The following is a 23,290-nucleotide window of genomic DNA, read 5'->3' on the forward strand; positions in this document are numbered from 1 at the left end:
TTCATTTAAAGGCCTTACTGTTACTTTACCAGATCAGACCTACAAAATGTTTTGTCTATCGATCATATTTTATAGTGAGTAATGAACCCACTCTGTTAGTTACTCTTATAACCTAAAGAGAAAATTTATTAAAATATACCTAATATTTTTATATTTATTTACATAAGAATTATTAACATGAAACCAGCCCTCCTGTCACCAGTAGAGGCAATAAAGCGAGGTTTTATACTTTTAATCAAGCTTTATTCTATTATCAATATTAATTTTAAATCTATTATAAGATACGGATATATTAATAATATTTTAGTTTCTGATATCTACGGTTATGGTCGGAAACGATTGTTTCGGATACTTAGTTAACACTATTTCGAAATTGTTAAAGAAAAAATTACAAGATATAAATTTGACTTTATTTGTAGACTATTATATTTCGGATATCCGATAGTTTCGGTTCGGGTAACGCAGTTTCATTATTATATCGCCTGATTATAAAGTCGCATAAAAATAATTTTAGCTGAAAAATATTTTTCACACAATTTATAAACAGTTTGTTTTTTTTTTTTATTGCAATAACTTGGGTACCTATTTGAAATTTTATTAAACGACCTTGGTCTAAGAATTAGACATGCAGTAAGAAAAATATTCTAAGCATCAGCAATTAAAGAAATAAGCATATAATATCTAGCTACAAAAGTTTTTAAATTTAAAAAGAAAAAAACTAAATTACTCTGCACGTCCAGTACACGTTTGGCCAGTGTGTTCGGCCGACGTTGACTTTAGGCCCGATATAGGTACTGGCCACTGACTGGGTCGCAATAAAACGAATTTAATACTTTTTTAATATTGGAACGTTCGTGTATCGTTCATACGTTATAGAGAAGTATGGACGCAAATATTATAGATCTGTTCGTGTTCACTCATGAAGGCGCGTATCCACCTGACGTTGTGTGACGCTCTGCGGACAAGTTGTCTTAGTATGCGTGCGATGACATATGATAGTTTATGTTTGTAGATATTTGTTAAGAGGTGAATATAGGTCGTTGACCTTGCTCGATTAGGTATTACCGATAAATATGCCGTATGAAAACCTCACAAACCTATGCCTTGTAATTACGGAGAAAAGAGTCACAGGTCCATTAAGCACAATCTTGTACCGCACTGCTAAAACACAGAATAAACTATTACGATTAATAATATTATTTTTTTCATAATTACCAATCAACATTGAAACGCAACGCCAAAATTGTCATTCCGCGCCGAGCGCTCACCAAGGGAGAATGTATCGCTTGTCGTTCCATGCCATTCTCACACAAACACATATTTTCTACTATTCATTTTAACTTATACAGGTTTAACAGTTATATAAAATTATTTTTTCCTGATGACAATACATTTTAAGCTACTTCAAAAACAGGCAGTCTTAACTCGGTTGTATTTTTTTAACCGACTTCAAAAAAAGCAGGTTAACAGTTCGACGGGTATGTATTAATACATTGTTAGAATTGAATTAAATTTGAGTATCATGATCCATTTAGGCTTCCAGGCACGCTACTTAATTTTGTGAGTGTATGTTTGTTCACGAATTTCTCGAAAACTAAAAGTCATATCGAGATGATCATTATGAATTTAAGTTAGGTACACTTCAACTTAGGGAACGATGTAAGTTTCATTAAAATCCGTCGAGTAGTTTCAGATATATAGGTAAATTACTTACATGTAAGAAAATATAGAGGTCGGTTTAATTTTTTTATAATTATAATTTATTATTATTGTTAGTTCAGTACCACGTACCAGGCATTTATTAGTTACTAGCTGTGCTCGCGTCTTCGTCCGCTTAGTGACTTTCGGCAGCATTTTTAATTTTTTAGGCTTAATACTTTGCAAATAAAACACATAGACACACATAAACGTACGTATTACACAATATTTTACTGCAATTAGCTTATTTAAAAACATTTTTATGGACAACTTATTTAGTTTTTTTTTTTTTTTTAATTTTTTGCCAAAATCCATGGCAAAAGGCATGCCATATTAGTTGGGATACTATACCCTGGGAATGAGATGATCGCGTCCAGGCTGTTTCAAATAAAGAAAATATGTTTATTGTTACACGTACATGAAATCAATATCGGTTAAAATGTAATTAAAAAAAAAAAACGCTGAGTTTCTTTCGCCGGTACTTCTCGGTTCCGAGGTGTTAATTTCCGAACCGGTGGTAGATTTTTGACTATCAAAAAGCAAGTGTAACACTTCCATATTAAATAAAGTTTTTAATTGAAGACCTTAACTTGACTTTGACTTTGAGTATAGGGGTGCCCGTGGGAAAAACATTTTTGTTCTAAATGAACACCTGTCAATTAGAGCGTCTGCTGCTTTCAGCGGAAACTGCACTCTTTCGCCTGTAACCCAAGTTGGTCTGAAGTGGTCGATACGTTGCTGCCGGAACGAACTGCGATAGATTGACACGATATCAGTTGCGAGAGTTTGTAGAAGTATTGACGTCATCACAGAAACTTTGAATGTCGCCTTAAAAATAAATTTCAAGCTTCTAGCTATGAAAAGGACATAATTTCTTAACAAATATTCATCACTCTGAAGCGATTTTTTCAAATTAAAAAGTAGCCTATGTCTTTTCTCAGGCTCTAGAATATTTCTCTTCAATATGTCATTTAAAACGATTCAGTGGTTTAGGCGTGATTGTGTAACACAGACAGAGTTACTTTCGTATTTATAATATTAAAGTAAGGATTTTAACCTAAACTAAGACTAGCAATGTCCTTAAAGGTTAGGTAGTATTTTTTGTAGAATTTGCGTATCATACAAAAGTTGGACTACTAGTTTGACGGCAAAATTTAATAGCAAAATTACTCAAGAAACGCAAGCACCATAAAATTTACGGTTAGTCTGAGTGATAATCGATTTTAACATTTTATTCCTTTAGGTGAATGTTTGAAAGATTCTTTTGGAATAAACATTTTTCAAACCTTAACATTTTATTTCAAGTTTTTATTTTTATACAATAACTGCACGTGTATCCAATATATAATAATTATTTCAGTAATTTATTATGTATCCTATGTCATTTTATTTTCTATACGATTGAAAATAAAACCCATAGAAAATATATACGGAATAAATAATATAATAACATCACGATGCTTTATATCGATAGGCTTGACTATAGTAATTGTGATAATACACATACGTATTTATACGCAACAATAATGACAAGCGACAATCTTAATACACACCGATAATTTAAAATGGAGGCGCGCCTTCGTGAGTTAAATACTATTATCAGCCTATCATAGTTAAATATTAACAGGTATAGTAGCACTGCGCATGAATTTATAATTACTTTTTGGATTTCGAAGCTACGATGGTAGTATCCAAATTATCTATGAATGTTAAGCAGATAAAATGTTACAAAATTTTAGAATTCTACCGAAATAACCTCAAAATTATAGACAAAATCATTTTTTTTTCAATTCTTAATAAATTCTTTCATTCTTAGAAAAAGCCATCTGTAATGTACTGCCTAACTTTTGGCCTTACTCTGCAAGGATATAAAATTCTATCCACGGTCCCAATTCAAAACCCTACTGACTAAGAATTCTAAAAAATAACCTAAGAGAACATGAACGTTTGAACAGCTGTTAGCGTATAGAAATGTGATGAAAAACCGACAGTAATCGCCCGATGCATTGGTGATTGGCTTAAATAGCTGGGCCAACGTGCAGACGAGACATTATTTTAACCATTTTACTGCTATATTTTGAAGCGCCATCTATGCAATTCTTACAAAATTAAATAATAACGTTCCTATTTAAGTAGTTTAACTAAATAAACTTCTATTGAATGTATTTTTTGGATAAATATTTTAGTATAAAATATTATTGCCATTGATGTTTATTTTTACATTTATTTTATTAAAAATATAATATATATGTTTTTTATATAGATGTTTAAAAATTAACAGCGCATGCTCCATTTTGGCGATCGAAGGTGCTTAATAGGAAATGAGAGAAACGCAAAAAGTTCTAAATGTTGTCTCGCTCAAACCAACCTCTCTCTCGTTCCTTTTGTGACATTTTTGCGAAACGTCTACCGCGTTTCCTTGTGGAAATTATTCTAAAAAATCACATTAGGGCATGGTCGGTAAAGTTTTCCAGTTGAAAACCCGTGACATAAAATCTATCACCGTGGTTAAGTTTTTTCGTGCCAAGTGCAACTAAACTATCAAGATTCCGCCGATAATTCAAAGCCTACCCAGTGGGTGGCTTAATTTGGTAAGTCTATTCATATTTACATTATACTATCATTTAAATGCAAGCTTTATCTACGACAAACAATTATATCGTAATTTAATGTATAGCAATTGTTAAATACACAGCTGCAGACATTGTGAAATTAATGTCATTACAACAAAATTATGAAATTATTTCGTCTTTACACGTATTATATGAAGTTAAAAATAACACAAAAATGTTCTAGACTATTCGTATTTTCAGTATATTTCGTGCAAGTTATCACAAAATTGCTTTTTATTACCTCGCGACGGAGTTTACGTCATCATCGCAGATATGTCTAGAATGTGTAGTATATAATTCGAATACGTATTATCACGTACTTTAAAAAAAAATTAAAATATTACATACCTAATTAATTTTTTATGCCTTTTTCCTAATTATTTATGCTAATTTAATAAGTAAATTTGATACATTCGTAAAATTCCTATTACTGAGTTTATTCGTAGTCATTTGTCACCATATTGTGATGTTTAATTTTATGTAGATTTACTTTACTTTATTATAGTTATTTAAATATTTTTTATATATATATGTTTTATTCCGTAACTAAAAATTTAAGTATTAATAAACAACAATTCTTCAGATATTAATTTTTCTTTGTATTATTATTCAAACTACAATCACAAATGAATTATCTCCTTTTATTTAAAAAAAAAAAAAAATTATCATTATGATCTTACTGGCCAGTCTTCGAGTCAAAAACAATAATACCAGACTTAAAAATTACAAGTGCAATTCATATTTTTATCAGTCAAACCAATTAACCAAACCTCAAATGAATAAAGAACTATTGAACTTGTACATTTAGCTAAATGAAATATTATTTATAATTATATATGTATGTCCAATTTAGTTGCATGTTCAGAAATGAAAAAGCGTGTCTTTATCTTTAGTAACAATTGATTTAAATATTTTCTTTTTTATTATTATTTTTTTGCATGATTTTCTTTTTTTTTTCTATGTTCAAACACGCTTTTTCGTTTCGTTATAGGTCTGAAGAAAATAAAGTGATAATGGAAAATAAAAGAGACAGCTTTTTTCTTAAAAATAAGAAACAAAAACCTAACAAGGGTCAAGAGAAAAAGGAATTTAAAAGTAAAAATGAACGACAGAAAAAGTTCGATGACAACCGTAATGGCCTTGATGAAACTAAAAAAGAAACAGAGAAGAAACCATTTGATAAAAAAGCATATAGGCTTAAGAAATATAGTAAAAAGTATAAATTAGAAAAATGGGAGGAGCAACGCAAGAAGAAAATGCTTCATGAATATCAGAAAAGCGTCAAAGACGACCCAATGATTGGATCGTACAAAACTAAACCATTTGATGAAGATACAACTGATGCTAAATCTACTGTCGGTAGGTTTGTGAAGCATCCAGATCTGTTAGAGAAAGAATCAACAGTTACACGAAAGGATAAGGATCCATATACAAAAGCTAAGGAACAGTTTAATAAAATAAAACAAGAAAAAATTGAAAAGCAACAAGCTAAAGAAAAGGCTAATCAAGAGCGATTCCAGAAGTTGCAAGAGTATAAGAAAAAGAAGAGTGAAAGATTCAAGAAATTGAGCAAGAAAACAAGGAAAGGACAGCCCGTTATGACCGGGAGACTGGAATTGTTGTTGGAGAAGATACAAAGTTCTAAGTAAATAAGGCAGTTTTTTCATTTAACCGAGTTATTTATATGTGTGTATTAAACGGAAAGTTCTCTGTTCCGTTGTTCCTTATAAGTTAGTACAATAATGTCATGTTTGTAAACATTTGTATTACATTTTGTGGTAAGGAAATTGTTAAGACTATTAGTTGTTTAAATAAAACGAACCATTTCAATGTTTCAATTTTGTAATGATATTGAAATAATACATGCTTTTCTTATTGACAATAAAATCTTTCATTTTTATTTGAACACACTGTCAGACCAAACTATTAATCATACCTAGACTAGACTATCAGTGCTTTGCAAACTACAGCGAGTATGTTGTCTCTTGTGCCTGTTGAATGTTATACACCCAAATTTATGCACAAATATTGAAAGCTTATCGTCTATTGAAATTTAATAAATTCAATGTTGTGTTATTGCTCTGTGCAGGGTTAATAAGCAATTGGAGATTAAATTTTAAATTGTAGAACAGATTATAAAATAGGAACGGCATAGAAGACAAATGTTATTGGTGAATGATTTGTACATACATACCTATGGTATTAATTAACGAAATTAATCACTTCAGCCTATCTAATATTACAATGCAGCTCACTCGTCTTTATTTTTATACCTATTAGACATTTTTCTTATTAAACTTGGTATAGGTACTCATATATTATAACATATATGGAATATTAGTCATAAAATACCTAAGTATGATATTTTGATGAATAATTATTTCAATTATAAATTTATTGGTAATTTCTAAGTATACTCAACACTTTACCGGCTGCCAAGCGATGTGTTATTATTAGTTGTTAATAAGCTTCAGTATAGTTGTGTATTCATTTGATGATAGGTGTAGGCAAAAACTCATCCATTATTATACTGGCATGCAGCAATAATTTTTACTGCTGTTTTTAATTTTGTTGAGTTAGTAAATTCGTGTTATTACAGGTACAAGAGTTCTCTTAATTTTTATGGTTGATTGGTTGGTTGGTTCGTTGATTCCTGAATGGAATGATTAATAAGAATGTTGTCTGTAAGAAATTATGTTAATGCCTTTTGTGTTCAAAACATAGAGATGGCCTGTGTTTCTAAATTAATAAAAAAAAAATTACTGGTCGAGTAATTTTAAACTTAATTTCGATCCTGTTATTTTGTTTGTTGTGGGCATTGTGTTATGTCAATAAAAACGACTAAATTTTATGCACCATATACCATTAGTAATTTTTTTAGTGAAAACATAAAAAATAATGTTCTTTTGTTTTCTAATGAACTTCGGAATCGTTATTCTTGATTATAGCGACTTCTTTTTCATCTTTGCTATGAAGTTAAAAAAAAATAGCGTTTTGCTTGTTGTTTTTCGTTTTTTTTTAAATAGTGTATAGTTTTTCAATCCTACTTAGGGGAACTTGCTGTAAGTTGATTTAATAATATAAATAATTAAAAATATATATCTGTTTCATTTATAATCTATCTGTCACAATTTGAAAATTGACAGTTTTATTTTTTTAATTGTCATTTTAAATCTTTTTCTGATAAATATTTCGTAAAGTAATGAATAACAGATTTGGTATAAGTTTCTTGACTGGTTTTAATATCTTGTGAGCTGCAGAAATAAAGTATTTTATTTACGATATTTCAATAGACACAGATGTCCCAAAATTCAACGATAATTTAATTCGAGATGTAGGGTATTTAATGGCTACCTAAAAATTCTAATAAGTAGTTGCGCGTGTTTTTGAAATAGCTGGTGCCGTAGATACTTTTATACTGTTTGATAAAACTTTATATTTAAAAACCAGGACAGGCTTCAGAATTTCTTAGAGGAAACAGCTCTTTTAGTCGTTAGCCTCTTGTGTGTACGTAATACCTGCACAAGGACCGTAGTTTATCAGAGACCTTTGAATTTATAAAGCGTAATTAAAAAGTTGGCGCCTCGTTAAGAACGCGTCTTGGGGCGATAGCTTTTTGACTTTTGATAAACGAATCGTATGCCATTACCGGTAAGCGTGATTTTTTTTTAATGCGACGTATAAAGATTTAAAAAAAAAATAGAGCGATATTTTATCTTTGCTTTGTAAAAAAACATATTACGCAAAAAGTCCAAAGATGGTCTTGAATATATCTCGCTATTAAATTTTAAGAAACGAAAAAAATAAATGATGGCTGGGCTGTATGTGGTGGTGTCGTGACAAAACGTGGGGCTAACGATGGTTATTGAGCAATATACATAAGACTAACTCCCAGAACAGCGTATAGTCGATTTAAGATAATTACTATCCATATATTGGCAAAATGGAAAACTAAATATTTTTTTACTTCTCACGTCAATAAGAGTAAACTAAAAATCCGAATATCTCACTATGACAAAGGCCTGTAGAGGTATTTTGTAAGAAGAAACTCGAAACTCACCGCAGAACACGATCGGTAAATGTCAGAATATGATATGCGACATTGACTATAATGATTATAAAATTTATGGGATACACGTAACAAAATGACGTATAACCGTATATCGGTTGTCAACATTTCACGAGCGAGATTCGAAATTAATTCCTATCAAATCGCACTGCTGTTCTTTTGTTATAAGAAGGCACACAAGAGGCAGGATTCATTCGAAACATGCAGGTCCTCACGGTTTTATTACACCGCAGAGTGCGAGATGATTTATTGTCACTAATTAAACATGAAAACTCCGTGATAAGCAAAGTTTAAAAAAAAATAACTCTAAAATTTGTAGAGAATGTACCAAATGATGGTAAGTGGTAACCACCGCTCATAGACTTGGCACTGTGAGAAATATTAACGATCCTTACGTCGTCAATGTACCACTTTGGGACTAAAATGTCTTTGTCGCCTGTAGTTACACTGGTTCACTCACCTTTAAAACGGAACACGACAATACTATTGTTATTTGGTGGTAGTGGATGGTATCCAGACTTGTGCAAAGCCTTGCCACCATGATAGTTAATAAGCGTCATCCATTTGCAATTCTTAGTTTCCACTATAAATAAATAAAAAGTCTAGATGAAATAATCGACATGGAATCCTTTGTCTTTATGGACTCATCGGAATATCTTTATCCGGACCAAAGACACCCCGAGTAAATGTAGATTTTACCTGTTTCCACCGACCTCACTAGACCGAACGTCTGCATCTTCATAAATTTATAGCATTATTTGTTTTATCCGATAATTTTTATGATGTACACATAAATTTCAACGCGGATGAGATAATAATCTCATTTAATATTTGTTCTACGTTTATTGTATTTAGTCTCAGAACTTTGAAGATACTTATATTAAATACATACGTTTGCAAAATTTTATTATACTTTCTGGAAAATACATGCGAATTTATTGTATTTGTTTTGTCATAAACAATGCTAATAACAATAGTATTTTTTGTACATTAATACAAAATTTCTTAATTCACCTGACAATAGCCCAGCGAAAAAACCGCGGAGTTTTGTTTTTTTTTTTTTTTTCAATATAAGTAAGTAATAGTCAGGACGTGATCGTTTCATTCCCAAGGCGTATCTATGATATCATTTGTATGAAATGTTAATATTCGTTTTTTTTTTAATTTATTTCAATGACCTTTTTTTTTCAAAAAATCTATGTCTCTCTTTGTCTTTGTACGTTAATCTTTTTGTTAGGCTCTACGCCTTCAGTCGCTCATCCTATTTAGTTGCAGCTCTGTAGTTATCGTTGGCACAGAAAAGTCAGTGCTTAAAAAAATATCTTAGACTAGAACCCAGGCATTAGTTTAAAAATTATCATTTATAATAATTATCATTTCATTCTCGAACAAAAAGTCAAAAGGAACGTGTTAGTATTTATATTTCTACACATGATAAACAGTCATGATTAACATATAAATGCATGAATATGAACGTATATCTAGAAAACCTTATATTTGGTATCCACTTCAAATTACCTGATTGTATTATTATTGTATAACCGCCACATAATACTTTGCGTATCTGTACAAAACAGTGCGCGATTGAATTTGGCGTATTTGTAGATTAACAAGAGCCTAATCCCATGCTATCAAAACAGACCTAGATATGTTTTAATGTTAAGTTAAATAGAATATATAAAAGTTAAACGACCTGTTCATTCGCGAAGGCGTGCCCGCCATAAATTATCGGCGTGCATTAAGAAGTATAATCTAATTTGTATTTTTTTTACTCATATATTAATCATCTCAGCACGCCAGAACATCTTGTAAACGAACGTCACTCAAACGTCGATAATTTTGCATGAAGAAGCGTGACGTGACGTGAGTGATGAGATCTATACACGTTTTTTGCCCCTCCATAATAGCTGTTAGTTGATGTCCAGTCGGCGCTCTAGTGCAAGAACTTTCAAGCTTGCACCGTTCCAAATCCTATCTTGTCATTGTGCGTACGTCGCTACTGAAAGTCGAAACGGAGGCAAAATGATTCAAGACACTATGCAGATGGGAATCATTAAAAAAAATAGAATGTTTATCGATTCACCCGATTGAGACGGCACCTTGGTGAAGCGAAGATTCCAAAATGTGCGAAAAAAACAAATTTTCTTAGTACAATTGTCCTGCCTATACGTGGCAAACCTGTTTCGTGGTAACGCATGTCTGATACATCTGGTATTATAATAAAAAAATGTCGGTATGAATTAGATTGAGATAATATTATAATATTCACTAGTCAAATTAGTATAGATTGTCAATCTACATCAGCAACTGCTGCTCTGCTCCTAAAGACAAAACCAGCATAAGCTCTTATAGCCATAATGTCTGGATGTATAATAGTTTTATTTAAACAATAATATTTAATATCCGACACTTGTTTTTTTTTTAAACGATAAGTACAATCTAGGGCAAAAGTCCCTTTCTGATGTCACAATAAATATTTACAAGTAATGATATCGCTTAGTAATTATTTCCTTGGTATATAATCTCATGTTTGTTGTCGATATCGGCACGTGCCTGTCTAATATATACGCAACTGGCGTCCGATAGTTTTGCTCGTCAAGACATTTCGAAATAAATAACTGCTAAATTAACAAAACACGATTAGTTAATAGTAATAATATAAAATTCACACCTGCTACGTCATCGTCAATAGTCTTAAGTTAAACTTCTAAAATTAACCAGAGGAAAATATCAGTCTTAATTCAAAGAAAAAATAAGGCATCCTATCACAGATAATATTATTTTGTATTTAAAAAAGAGAATTGTTTTCAAACAAAATGAAAGTTTAATTTAATATTACTAATTAAAAAACTTTAAGCAGTTTCATGGAAATAATTAATCTTTTATAATCAAAGTCGTAGCGAAGCGTACGGCGCGTGCCTCGTGACGTCAAGCGAAGCAGTTCACGGCGGTAGAGTCGAGTACTGCAGCGCTTCATGTTACATCAGTGCTTGTAATGCCTCACATACACGTCGCTGATATTGCGTGGCGTTTAAGTCATTATGAAAATATTTCTTTATTTATTAACAATAATAATATTAGTATAACAAAAGCCTTATTTTTTTTTATTTAAATGTATATAATGAATCTAAATATTGAAAATTTATGTATCATCCATTTAAAATAGAAAACAGATTATTGTTCCGTTGATAAAAAAATCTTATTCATATAGTAACAGCAGTTACGATTACAAATTTTTACAATAAAATATAGATAATAAATATAAATGATGATTTGTGTTAAATAAGGATTTTTATCGATATCTTTATTATATATTTAATTATTGATTTATTTTGCTCGGCATTAGTAACGGGTATTTACCCTTTTTGACATTATCTTTACAACCTCAACCTATTTTTTGACGAGACTTCTATAAATGTTTCAATTCCTCGTAAGCCTATTCATTTTGTCAACACCCCTAATATATTGTGAAAGATCAATTTGTTGAAGTTAAATTTGATTTGACGCGACGTGATTTAAATTTCGAATTTGACTGCGACCAATGTTAGTTTAAGTGTTTGGTTGGTGCAAAGTTTTTATTTCAATCGTGTACTTTTATGACCAGTACGCTCATCGTTTAGCGTCGTGTCCTTGACCTCAGATACGTCGAAAACATCACATCTAATCGGTAAATAGTAGTCGATTGTAAAATTGCGATTTATACAGAAAGTTATATAATATCTGCATTACAAGTGTTTAACATTTAAAATTATTAAATTCGAAATCTTTTGTCACAACGCGTGTAGCGACATAAAATTTCCTTTTGTGGAGACTCGCCTTAAGACAAAAAATATTGCCATGCTTAAACCAGTGTGTGAATACTGTTTATTAACTAGTGATAACTACACAATCCCGCGAATCTTACTGATAAGTAGCCGCATAAATAGGGCACCATCCCGCCACTGTCACCAGTTTGCCGCCAACCGGTGACAGATAATTAAGCATATAATAGATCAGTCAATTCTTTTACTTTTTAAATTAGAATCTCTGATTCGTGTTCGCGATTTAATTCGAGAAGGTTTATTGGTTAGCAACAACCACAAGGTTGTTGCTTAAAAGTTCTTAAAAGCTTTGAGAATTACGCTAATAAAGGTAAGTCAAATTAATGAAAAAGAAAAATTATGACATTTATTCTTAAAATATTTTTTAAATATGATGATATTACAAAAACCACGGCAGATATTTCCACTTATTTTTTAAAGACCCTTTTCTTTATTATATTATATACAATAAGAATTAGATAACTCTTTTGTATACATTTTTAATTTAAAATTTATTATAAAGAATAAATATAGACGTTAAAATAATTGAATTACACGTAATTGCATAATTTGGAAACTTAAATTTGTATCAAATATCGTCCAATAAGGCGGCAAACTAAATTAAGACAATGTTGGCACTGTGTTATTTATTTAAATTAAAAATATGTTTAGAGTTTTTATTTCTATATCTGATCGAAAGCGATCACATCCTATCAGTAGAAACTTTTGCTTCCCTACCATCCTGAAACAATAAAAAAGTTACTCACAATTTGAATATTTTCAAAGGAATTTATAGTAACTAAATAGACTATTAAAATGCTTACATAACCAATAACGTACGATCAATATTCGATGACGTTGTATAAAATAAATTTAAAATTTACTAATAGACAATTGCAAACCATCGCGTAACGTTGGCCTTGCCCGCGAATCTTGAGACGCCATGACAGTTCGTTTAATATTTACCCATTACGTGCCTTCCTGACGTAACGGATTTTTTTAGTATGTTTTTTTTTAATGTAATAAGTAGGCAAATGGGAAAATGGGCCACCTAAATTGGTTACCACCACCTTTTGACATTTTCGGTGTAAGAAATATTAACCATTAACCAATCAACCGTATACGAGACCAAAGACGCTATGTCCCTTGTGCTTAAAGTTACAGTAGCTCACGCACCCTTGGCCCTCAAACCAGAACACAACAATACTAATTATTGCCGGTAGAATATTATATTATAGTACTAAATCAGAGGGCTTGGACAAAGCCACAAAAAAATTCTAACAATTGCTCTTTGGTGATAGAATATTTGATGATTGGAAATCAGATGGACTCGCACTAAGCGTTGACGCGATAAATTAATTTGCTTGTCATCATGAATCTCGATTATCGATGTATCGATATTTTCGTCAAATTGAACATCTTAAATAAAAAAAAAAAAGATATATTTTAATTAGCGAAGCGAAGCGGTTACATTGATGTAATAATAAATTATTATGTAAAGATAATCAAGAACCACGTATAACTGTCAATAAAACTTACAGATAAGCAATGCGATGTCTGATAAAAAAATTAGACGAAAAGAATTTAGTCATTTTATTTTAAAGATATTTTATCTAAAAATATATGTATATATATACTGATAATATTACATGAATATATTATATATCGCACGTAAATTACGAAACATATAACCTCAAAATAAAACGAAACGAAAATCTGTCTATCACACCAGTATTGTTAAATACGCGCAATGTAAGTTTGCCGGAAGTTAAATTCGTTTTAAGGCGATTAAAACGATAATCGAATATTTACGTTATTGTAACAGCATTGGTTAGCTCACTGTCATAGTCTGCACTCGTTGCGTTTGTTGCTAACAACTACGGACCCTCACGTCTAGACAAAAAACTTTAATGGCGTGTTAAATTATCTTTATTCTAATATCATTCGTTAGATACAATATTTTCTGTATCAAGTTAGTAAGTATAACCAATACACCAATTGCCAGTGCGATTCCAATTCTAAATTTGACCAAATATTTGAAAGTATAAAAAAAAAAAAACATTCGTTGATATACAGTTTGAGAGTCTGTTTCAGCATTGTAACTATAGATATCTTGGATGCATGTGATGTCTAAGTGGGAGTGATGTATAAGGTTAAGGGCTTATACTGCTTACAGACCCAATGTCACAAGTAACCCAATTGGCCGACTGCCTGCCTGCTATAAGCAAAACTAAGCAAATATACGAAATTAATGTTTAGCACTAGTAGAGCTTGGAGCAAGCCGGGATAGGTACCCATTATACTACAGCCAAACGGCAGTACTCAGTATTATTGTTAGATGGGTGAGTGACCCAGTGAATTAAGTCCAAAAAATAACGAAATTCTTACAACAACTTCATTGTTTAATGAAATTACAAGTAATTTCATAAAATTTATTTATATTATAAAATAAGGATATCGAATAGCATGGTTATCCTATTCGATGTGAGAATGCAAAGTGAAGTGAGTTCTTAATTCGATGCCGGTGTTTGTCGCAACCGCGGGTCACGTTGAGCCGATTCCCACACTTGGATTTTGATGCTATTTATTTCAGCTGCAGGCCACGTTTAGCGATTCATCTTTTCCATGCCTGTCGCCAGGATGATGCAATTCTTGTGAATAGTATGGTAATTTCCATTATCTTGCTTATTCTATGCTTATTCTATGGTTTTAGTACTTAACAAGTGTATAAGTACTATAGTCTATTCCAATGGAAGTAGTTAAAAAGATAAACAAACCTTAGATTTACGTACGTGTTTGCTAGCTGTTAGGTTATCGTCGGAACTAAATATATCAAACAGTCTGGGCCTTATGCTAAAACATTTGGAGATCTGACTCGTTGGTTAGAACACGTGAAGTACCACAGAATCTTCATGTGGTGAGGAATCCTGCATGTGTATGATGATAGAATGCCACATCTGTATGCACCAAACTACATTGATGGGATTTGTTCAAAAATGTTCTCAATAAAGGAGATACGGACATTTGAAGGCTGTTCTTTACTGATAGTAGAAAATATTTTGTTTTATAAGTTAGCATGAGTCACTTGCGTTTAGCTTAATTATAGATAACCTTTGGCATTACTTTGAAGAAGGTCGATTGTGTATGCAAAACGTAGGCTCTGAATTATATATCCTATAATCATACGTTGTTAGACCGGCTCTGTATGAACAAAACATTACATAATCGTCGGAGACAAAAGTAAATCAGTACACGCGTTATGTATCTTTGGAAACGAAGATATGTCACTAATGATTTCGATTTAATTTAGCTGTAGTTTCTCAATTTATCACGCCATTTAACAAGTAAAGCTACAATTTAGTGTACTTAGAAGTATTATAGATTGGGTTCCGTGTGTGTGTGGGAGGGGGAAGTTAAGCACCATAGTGATTTATGACGTGAAAGCGTAACACACAAATAAACAAACTCACTAATATCGATAATTAATACATTATGGTTAAAATCTTTGCAATTTAAGGAATGAATTATATGTTTTATTAGTTTATCTCAACACTATGACTCTATGGTTCGTTCAATCAAAATTCAATGTATAGTACATTGAATTTTAATTCTTGTTATCTAAAACGACCCCTAGTTGTGTCCTCGCTCGCTCTTTGCCTGAATGCCTGAATATGTGTCGATTGGCAATAGCCGTTACAGATATTGGATAATATCGTACAAAATAAATGAATACAAATCAAACTAGTTGAACGTATTACCAGTCTTGAATATTGCTGAAAGGTAAACAAGTTTCTACAGCACGCGTGTTCCTTTTTATATATTATGGTCAATACGAATGAATTATTTTCTTTATTAGATATTCGTGAGCTGAATTGGACGTTGGAACGGCCCTGTTTTGTCTGTTTCGAAATTAATTTAAGCCATTATTTGTGCATGACACACATGGCGACTCATTCTATTGATGATACGTGTTTGATTATTATGTTTTAATTGTCCGTTCAGATGGTTTTCATGGTCGTAGTTAATTATTTGTTTATAACTCAGCTCGTCTCAATCCAAAAGGGATTTAAAAACTCTTTTAGGCCATAACAATTATAACTGTACAGACTTTTAATTATCCTTATGTTAGAATTGATAAAACTTATTCAAATGGTGATACGATTTTATTTGAAAAATAAAGCTGATACTATGTGAACTCTTTGGCATAAAGATATAAAAAGTAAATGACATGGCTCTACGATTCTAAGTCATATGATCTTAGACATAAAGATACATTTACCTTCTGTCACACGTTGCTTTAAGTAAATTAAATTTTAGGTATATTTCGATTTTAGTTATGATTCGTAAAAAAATTAGACCTATGACCTATTTGATGTTATAAATATATAGGCCAATAGGCTTTTATATAGACCTAAAACCAGTCCAGCTATTCAAACGTGACAAGGATAACAAACATCCAAACACGCAAGTCAATTGTTCATCATTCATCATAATTTTCCAATCATTTATGTTATTATTAAAAGTCAACTGCGCTTCGGACGTCACGTTAAGTCCTGAACTTGTCACGTTGGATATTGAGTTGCGTTTGCACACAGACTTGTGATATGTCTTGCAATTCCCCTGTGGGTATAATCCGTCTGAATGACCACATCATGTATGTTCTCCGTTTGGGCGCAGGGAGCACCGGACGAGTCCGGCGCAGGTGGCAGTGCCGTGCGGCACGCGCTCGCTCGACCGCCCCCCGCGCCCCGCCCGCGCCCCGCGCCGCGCTGCTGGCGCCGCGCCCTCAACGTCGACCCACCCTGGCTGCGACGATCGCCAGCCCGCTGACACTATACTCTGCCGACCACGTTAGTATACACAGTATACACGCACACGCACACACACATACCACTACGGCATTGTTGTCAAATATTACAATAATATATGTATGTACAGCTCTTGACCGTAACATTTCAATTAGCTATGGTAAAGTCCTGTAAAGACGATAAGCTTATCAAACTTAAAATATAAGTTCTATGTTTTCTTCACCAGCTGATGCTAGGAATAGTCATTATTTTATAAGTAGTTGAAAACTAGAGGAATAGAGTAATATTAGTAATTTCTTGAAAAATACATATCACATCATATTTTTTAAAACGGCCAAATAGTTTAAATGTTAACAATACCCAGCAGCTGACACTTGTGGACTAGCGCTACCAGGCCCCCACTACCGGGCTCCGAAGACACTTGACCCTCTCCGCACCGCATCCCCCCGCACTCGCAGCATAGCCGACTGACTCGGCCTCGGCGCACGCCGAGGCTTCGGGCCCGTCGGAGGACAAGCAAAACTCCCACCTGAGTAACGTAACGAGTTATCGAGGTCAAGTCGACTCGGGACGGTCAAGATACCCGCAACGATGAAGGTCATTGAAGAGGAGCAGCCCGTGTGCGTGATGGAGGGCCCTTGGAGCCCCCTGAGCGTGATACGGGAGATAGTGGACGAGGGGGCCCAGGAGGACCCCTTCTATGTGATGGATCTGGGTGAGGTTGTGGCGCGTTACCACCAGTGGAAGGAGCTGATGCCACGCGTTGAACCGTTTTATGGTAAGCAAATACTTCTTAAATAATATATATTCCATTGTTTCAAAATTTTAATATTATTTCAATATTAACCGTCTACCAAAAAAACATTGTCCTCAGTAAACATTTCCACGGTACATGCGCTTACATTTGAATTTGTAATGAAATTCTTATTATAAATAAACTCCAACCGTCCCCCCTCTCCCGCGTCTGGGCGGTGTAATAAGTAACTTTTTTGTTGCCAGCGGTGAAATGCAACGACGACAAGCTGCTGCTGAGCACGCTGGCTGCGCTCGGAACCGGCTTCGACTGCGCCTCCAAAGCGGAGATACAACTCGTCACCTCGCTGGGAGTTCGCCCCGAGTTAGTATCAACTACTTTAAAATTAGTGAGCAGAATAGCGTGTATGTCTCACTGTTGGGCTAAGGCCTCCTCTCCTATCGAAGACAAGGTTCTGGAACTCTTTGCTTCGTTACAGCTTGCAGATTTCCTCATGATGTTTCTTTAACCGTCGAACCTCGGCTCTTCCACTTTTCACCGATTTCAGAAAATGAAGAAGTTCTCAAACCAAGGAGACTATTATTTAGTAGATATAAGTTTTCACATATTGCAAATTTATTTGTAGACGTATCATCTTCGCGAACCCCGCTAAGCCCGCGTCACACATGCGCTGGGCGGCCGCCGCCGGAGTCAACGCCATCACCTTCGACTCGGAGACGGAACTGGTCAAGACCAAGCACTACATGCCACAAGCGCAGTAAGTTGAACTATATAAATAGTTTCATTTTAATTGAAACAATATTAATTTCTATCTTAATGAAGCACATAATCTAACTTAGGAGTCGTCCTTAAAATGCCTTACCTTAAAAACTACTAAACTAATACACAATTTATACTAGAAAAAAATATGGTAGAAGTTTGGGCGCGTTTCGGAAAAAGTTTTAATATATAATTTTATGATATAAGAAGCTGCTCTTCGCTGTTTCAATAGCTTTAAATTTTGACTAATGACCTCACACAAATATTAGGTTTTTATTGTTGACTATTTTTCGTCTGTACTTTCGCGTGTTAGGGGTGGGGGGGCGTCTCGTAAGTTTTAAGATATAAAAAGTAACCTAAGTCCTTCGTTGCGTTGTAAGTTTGCCTCATACCAAAATGTCATTAAACTCAGTCTCGTGGTTTAGCCGTGATAGCGTAACAAACTGAATTACTTCGTGATCGCGACAATGTTATTTATTCTTGTTAATATTTTGTCATCAGGCTGATAATACGCATCCGTTGCGACGCGGCGTCCGCCCAGTGCCCGCTGGGCATCAAGTTCGGGTGCGACCCCGTCACCGAAGCCCCGCGTCTGCTGAAGCTGGCTGCAGTGCTCGGCCTCAGCGTGAGTTCCTTCTCCTAGATTATCATTCGATCACCAAACCATATCCTCGTCGAGTATTAATGCTTCCGATGCATAGAGCTTTAATTTCATGCTGACTTTACTCGATACCAATGGCAGTTTTTAGTACTCCTGCCATTGAAATATACTTTACCATTATTGGGGAGAGGTGGGCCCTTTGATCCTACGGCTGCGGGCACAGGCGCACTAATAAAGCCTCGCGTGTCGGCGGCGCAGGTGGTGGGCGTGTCGTTCCACGTGGGCTCGGGCGCGGCGGAGACGGGCGTGTACGCGCGCGCCGTGCGCCTCGCGCGCGACCTGTTCGACGCGGGCGGCGCGGCGGGACACCGCATGCGCGTGCTGGACGTGGGCGGGGGCTTCCCCGGGAACAGCGGCACCTGCATACGGGAGGTGCGTGGCGTCCTTATCTGTTACCTCGCTTACGTGTCATGTTTAATAGAATATAAATTAAAAAATAATACATTTCATTTATACAAAGCTCTCAGCATTACCAAGATTATATTATATTAGGTAAAAAAATGCTGGTCATAAATGCGGGTCACTAATCTACATTTGACGTGTCCAGGTATCCACGGTGATCAACAACGCCCTGGAGACCCACTTCCCGTCCCGCGACGTGCGCGTGATCGCGGAGCCCGGCCGGTATTTCGCGGCGGCGGCCTACACGCTGGCCACCATGATACACGCCACCAGAGAGGTACATCTACATTATCACATAACCAAAAACATTTGACTATCCGTGTTTGGCTGGCTGCAGGTGAATTCAAACTTCGGTTTGGATCATTAAAGTGTGATTGAGTTTATTTCTCGAGTAATTCATTAGTTGTCCAAAGTTTGAAAGTTGCAAGTGTCAACACACTCATATTTCAAAAAGTAACATCAACTCTACACTCTGTCCAGTCATTTCCATTACCGTCCCATCGGGTTACAATGTCCCTCGCGCTAGTTGGCCAGTCTATCCATGAACAATACCCGCAATTTACAACGAGTCAATATCATCAAAGTTAAGGGAAAATTATAAATAATATAATAATTTCTGTCTTCGACTAAGAGATATCGCTACATGATAATGTCGTTTCCAGCTCCCGGCCAAGGAGGAAGAGGACGGCGCGAACCACGTGATGTACTTCATCAACGATGGTGTCTACGGCTCCTTCAACTGCGTGCTGTATGACCATCAGCAGGTCGTCGCCGAACCGCTGGAGGTAAATATTTCGTGCTTACCTCGTCATTGTAAAATATTGAATCGTATCTAAGTCGTGTGATATCACAAAATGAACCGTACGCCCGTCCCCAGGCCAGCTCCGAGCGCGCCGGGCCGTGCTCGCTGTGGGGCCCCACGTGCGACGGGCTGGACTGCGTGCTGCCCGCGTGCTCGCTGCCGCCGCAGCGCACGGGCTCGTGGCTCGTGTTCCGCGACATGGGCGCCTACACGCTGCCCGTCGCCTCCGCCTTCAACGGCTTCCCCACGCCCAAGGTGCGGGCCGTCGTGGACAAGCGACTGTGGTGAGTGCGCCCCCTCGCTGCTGGAGAGGTTTATGTATATCCAATAACAATATTGCTTTAACGAGCATTTTTGAAACAGTTCATAAAATAACTTTTGATATATGAATCCTTCCAAAAATAACTGCTTAAATGTTGAATCATTTAAATTTAAAAAAATTCAACAAAGTTGCAGATTTTATTGAACGACTAACTAAATTGTATAAATTCGTCATTCGAAGGTCGACCCTCAAGGAGCTCTGGCCGCTAACGGAGGCTCACTTCTCGTTCGGGCGCGTCACGGCTCCGCAGACACCACCGCCGTCCCCCGAGCCCCGCACTCCGCCCCCCAGCTCCCTGAACCCTCTCGACCACGCGGTGTTTGTCGAGTGCGCGCTCAAGTGACCGCTAGCGACTAGGGGCTGAGTCGTTAGACAAGTGGTACAGGGTTGCCATGACGCAGACGTGAGCTGGCAACATCTCGGAATGATTGAACATAAGTGTATGTCACTGTCACAGGGCTGTCGCAAAAAAATAAAGTATTCAATATGGCAGCACCTTAGGACTCAAAGAAAATTATACAAACAAACATGTAGGTGACGTTTGGTGATCAAAATGTATTAGATTGGATTGTTGGACATTAATAAATTATGTACTTAATTGTTGATTATGCGTGATGGCAACTCTGTATATACATTAATCTTTGGTTATCAAATTTCAATTCTTTGTTTTTTTTTTTTTTTGTAACTAATATCGATGTATTGAATATTTTAATTATGATATCACTTAGTTGTAAAAATCACTAACATTTCTTTTAACTAAAAAAATTAAAATAATTTAAAAAAGTATTATTGCAACAAAAAAAATGCTTCTCCCTACTTCTAATGTAATCTTTTTAATTTTATAATTAACAAAACTAAAACTAATATTATATAATAATTGTTGATAATGAAATCTTAATCTAACACTTAGTAATTTGTATAACCGAATGTCTAATGACCTTGGCCCCATTCACTGAAAAAAAAAATATTAAAAAATGCATTTTACGCAATATCGCAAGTATTTGAAGTATTATAACTGTAGAGCACGTCCTTGCAAGTTGGCTGTCGCCTTTTATGTGATTTTTTTGAATATTAATAATAATCAAGAAATGCTTTTGTTTGTCGCTTATTACAAAATAGGATTTATATTTAAAACAATGTACTTATTAATCTATTTCGCATAATTTTTTGTATTTCTTGCAAATTTTAGTAATAGTATTCGCAATAAATAATTGTTAGCCTAAATTGTATCGTTCATAAATGTTTTGTCAGTAGAGGATTTCGCAAAATTGTAGAACTGCTTATAAAATATATGGATTGCTGAAATGTATTTTGTCTTTTATTTATTGAACAATGAAATGCACATCAGTCATAACGCATTTTTCGGGAATAATTGTCCTTATATTAATATAATGTATCTCAGTGGTATAGAAACGATTCTTAAGCTAAAATTAACTTCATTGCAACACTCGTTCGCTAAAACCTATTGTTTTACCAAACATACTATCTAGATAATGTAAAAAAAACCCTTATTGATTTTAATCGTTTAGAAATATAGTCATTAAACTTGTATTTTGGCTTTGTTTTTCCAAAATGGGAGCGCATATCGATATTGTGCGCGGTGGAAGAGACAATTAAATAATCAACTTTAAGGGAGTTAGCACCAAATGACTGTGCTATATTATGTTTTTGTTATATAATTGTCTATAAATCAATAACAATACTGCACTTAACCTGCACTGTTACCGCAGCCGTGAAACACTTATGATTTATATAATACTAGTTATCGCCCGCGGCTTTTCTCTCGTTGTAGGGGTTGGTCGACAGGTTCGGTATAAAAAGTAGCCTGTCCTTTGGGGTTCAAGCTAGCTTTTGTCAAATTTGGTTTTGTAGTTTGGCCGAGAAAGCATAAAAGACAAAGTTACTTCCGTATTTATAATATTAGTGTAGATAAATATTAATATTTTACGACGTTTTAACGCCTCCCGTGTATATTAGTTATAATATAACAGTGTTTTCGAGTCAAAATCTTATGTGAGAATATATCAATTATAATGTTAAGCAATAATACTTACGCGATTATCAATATTTATATTAAAAAATAAAGTCAATTGTAAGTCTACTGTATATATGTCCAATAGACAGATTAAATCACGAGGAAGGTTTACATCACCTATTTGTATACATTGTGCAAATTAACTATTATTAATATGAATGTACAGCGGTATATAGTGTATTATCTATGATGTACAGTAGAATTTTAAGTGAGACCCAAAATAATCGAGTTACAGTTGAGAGATTTTAACCTATAAAGAGGTTTTGATTTATAAAGACTTTTGCAAGTAAACATTTGACTTAAAGAGATTTAGTCTCTCTCAACAATTTGAAGTCCGGTTAGAAGTGGTCACTATTGCCCATAGACAAAGGCGCTGTAAGAAATATTAAGTTTGGGAACTAAGATGTTATGTCCCTTGTGCCTGTGATTACACTGGCTCACTCAACCTGCTAGCCGGAACACAACAATACAGAGTACTGTTATTTGGCGGTAGAATATCTGATGAGTGGGTGGTACCTACCCAGACGGGCTTGCACAAAGCCCTACCACCAAGTAAAAGTATCCTAGT

General features: G+C 34.5%; 2 protein-coding genes across 4 annotated transcripts; both read left to right on the forward strand.

The window, feature by feature from the left end:
* The first annotated feature begins 4,060 nt into the window (after positions 1-4,060).
* On the forward strand, positions 4,061-21,996 carry LOC125073621 (ornithine decarboxylase 1-like). Of its 3 annotated transcripts, none has more exons than XM_047684530.1 (11): positions 4,061-4,289; positions 16,857-17,029; positions 17,352-17,765; positions 17,987-18,104; positions 18,367-18,498; positions 19,002-19,125; positions 19,360-19,533; positions 19,709-19,840; positions 20,226-20,348; positions 20,441-20,649; positions 20,868-21,996. In XM_047684530.1, exons 3-11 carry the CDS (start codon positions 17,579-17,581, stop codon positions 21,028-21,030), a joined length of 1,362 nt encoding a protein of 453 aa, XP_047540486.1. In that variant the 5' UTR covers positions 4,061-4,289; positions 16,857-17,029; positions 17,352-17,578; the 3' UTR covers positions 21,031-21,996. The 3 variants fall into 3 exon arrangements, with proteins under 3 accessions (XP_047540486.1, XP_047540487.1, XP_047540488.1); XM_047684531.1 differs by having other exon boundaries at positions 17,355-17,765; XM_047684532.1 differs by lacking the exon at positions 4,061-4,289 and adding an exon at positions 12,326-12,510.
* LOC125073533 (rRNA-processing protein FYV7) lies at positions 5,324-5,959 on the forward strand. The gene has a single exon (XM_047684394.1). The coding sequence runs from the start codon at positions 5,324-5,326 to the stop codon at positions 5,957-5,959; it is 636 nt and encodes a 211-aa protein (XP_047540350.1).
* Positions 21,997-23,290: the final 1,294 nt, after the last annotated feature.

The sequence above is a fragment of the Vanessa atalanta genome, chromosome 24, assembly GCF_905147765.1.
Source record: "Vanessa atalanta chromosome 24, ilVanAtal1.2, whole genome shotgun sequence".
Taxonomy (NCBI): domain Eukaryota; kingdom Metazoa; phylum Arthropoda; class Insecta; order Lepidoptera; family Nymphalidae; genus Vanessa; species Vanessa atalanta.

What these genes read in the sequence shown, in the direction of transcription:
- LOC125073621 (XM_047684530.1), top strand. Translation starts at nt 17,579, where the DNA reads ATGAAGGTCATTGAAGAGGAGCAGCCCGTGTGCGTGATGGAGGGCCCT. An exon ending in TCGCTGGGAGTTCGCCCCGA is followed by an intron (nt 18,105 to 18,366) that starts GTTAGTATCAAC and finishes ATTTATTTGTAG; the next exon opens with ACGTATCATCTTCGCGAACC. An exon ending in GTCGTGGACAAGCGACTGTG is followed by an intron (nt 20,650 to 20,867) that starts GTGAGTGCGCCC and finishes CGTCATTCGAAG; the next exon opens with GTCGACCCTCAAGGAGCTCT.
- LOC125073533 (XM_047684394.1), top strand. Translation starts at nt 5,324, where the DNA reads ATGGAAAATAAAAGAGACAGCTTTTTTCTTAAAAATAAGAAACAAAAA.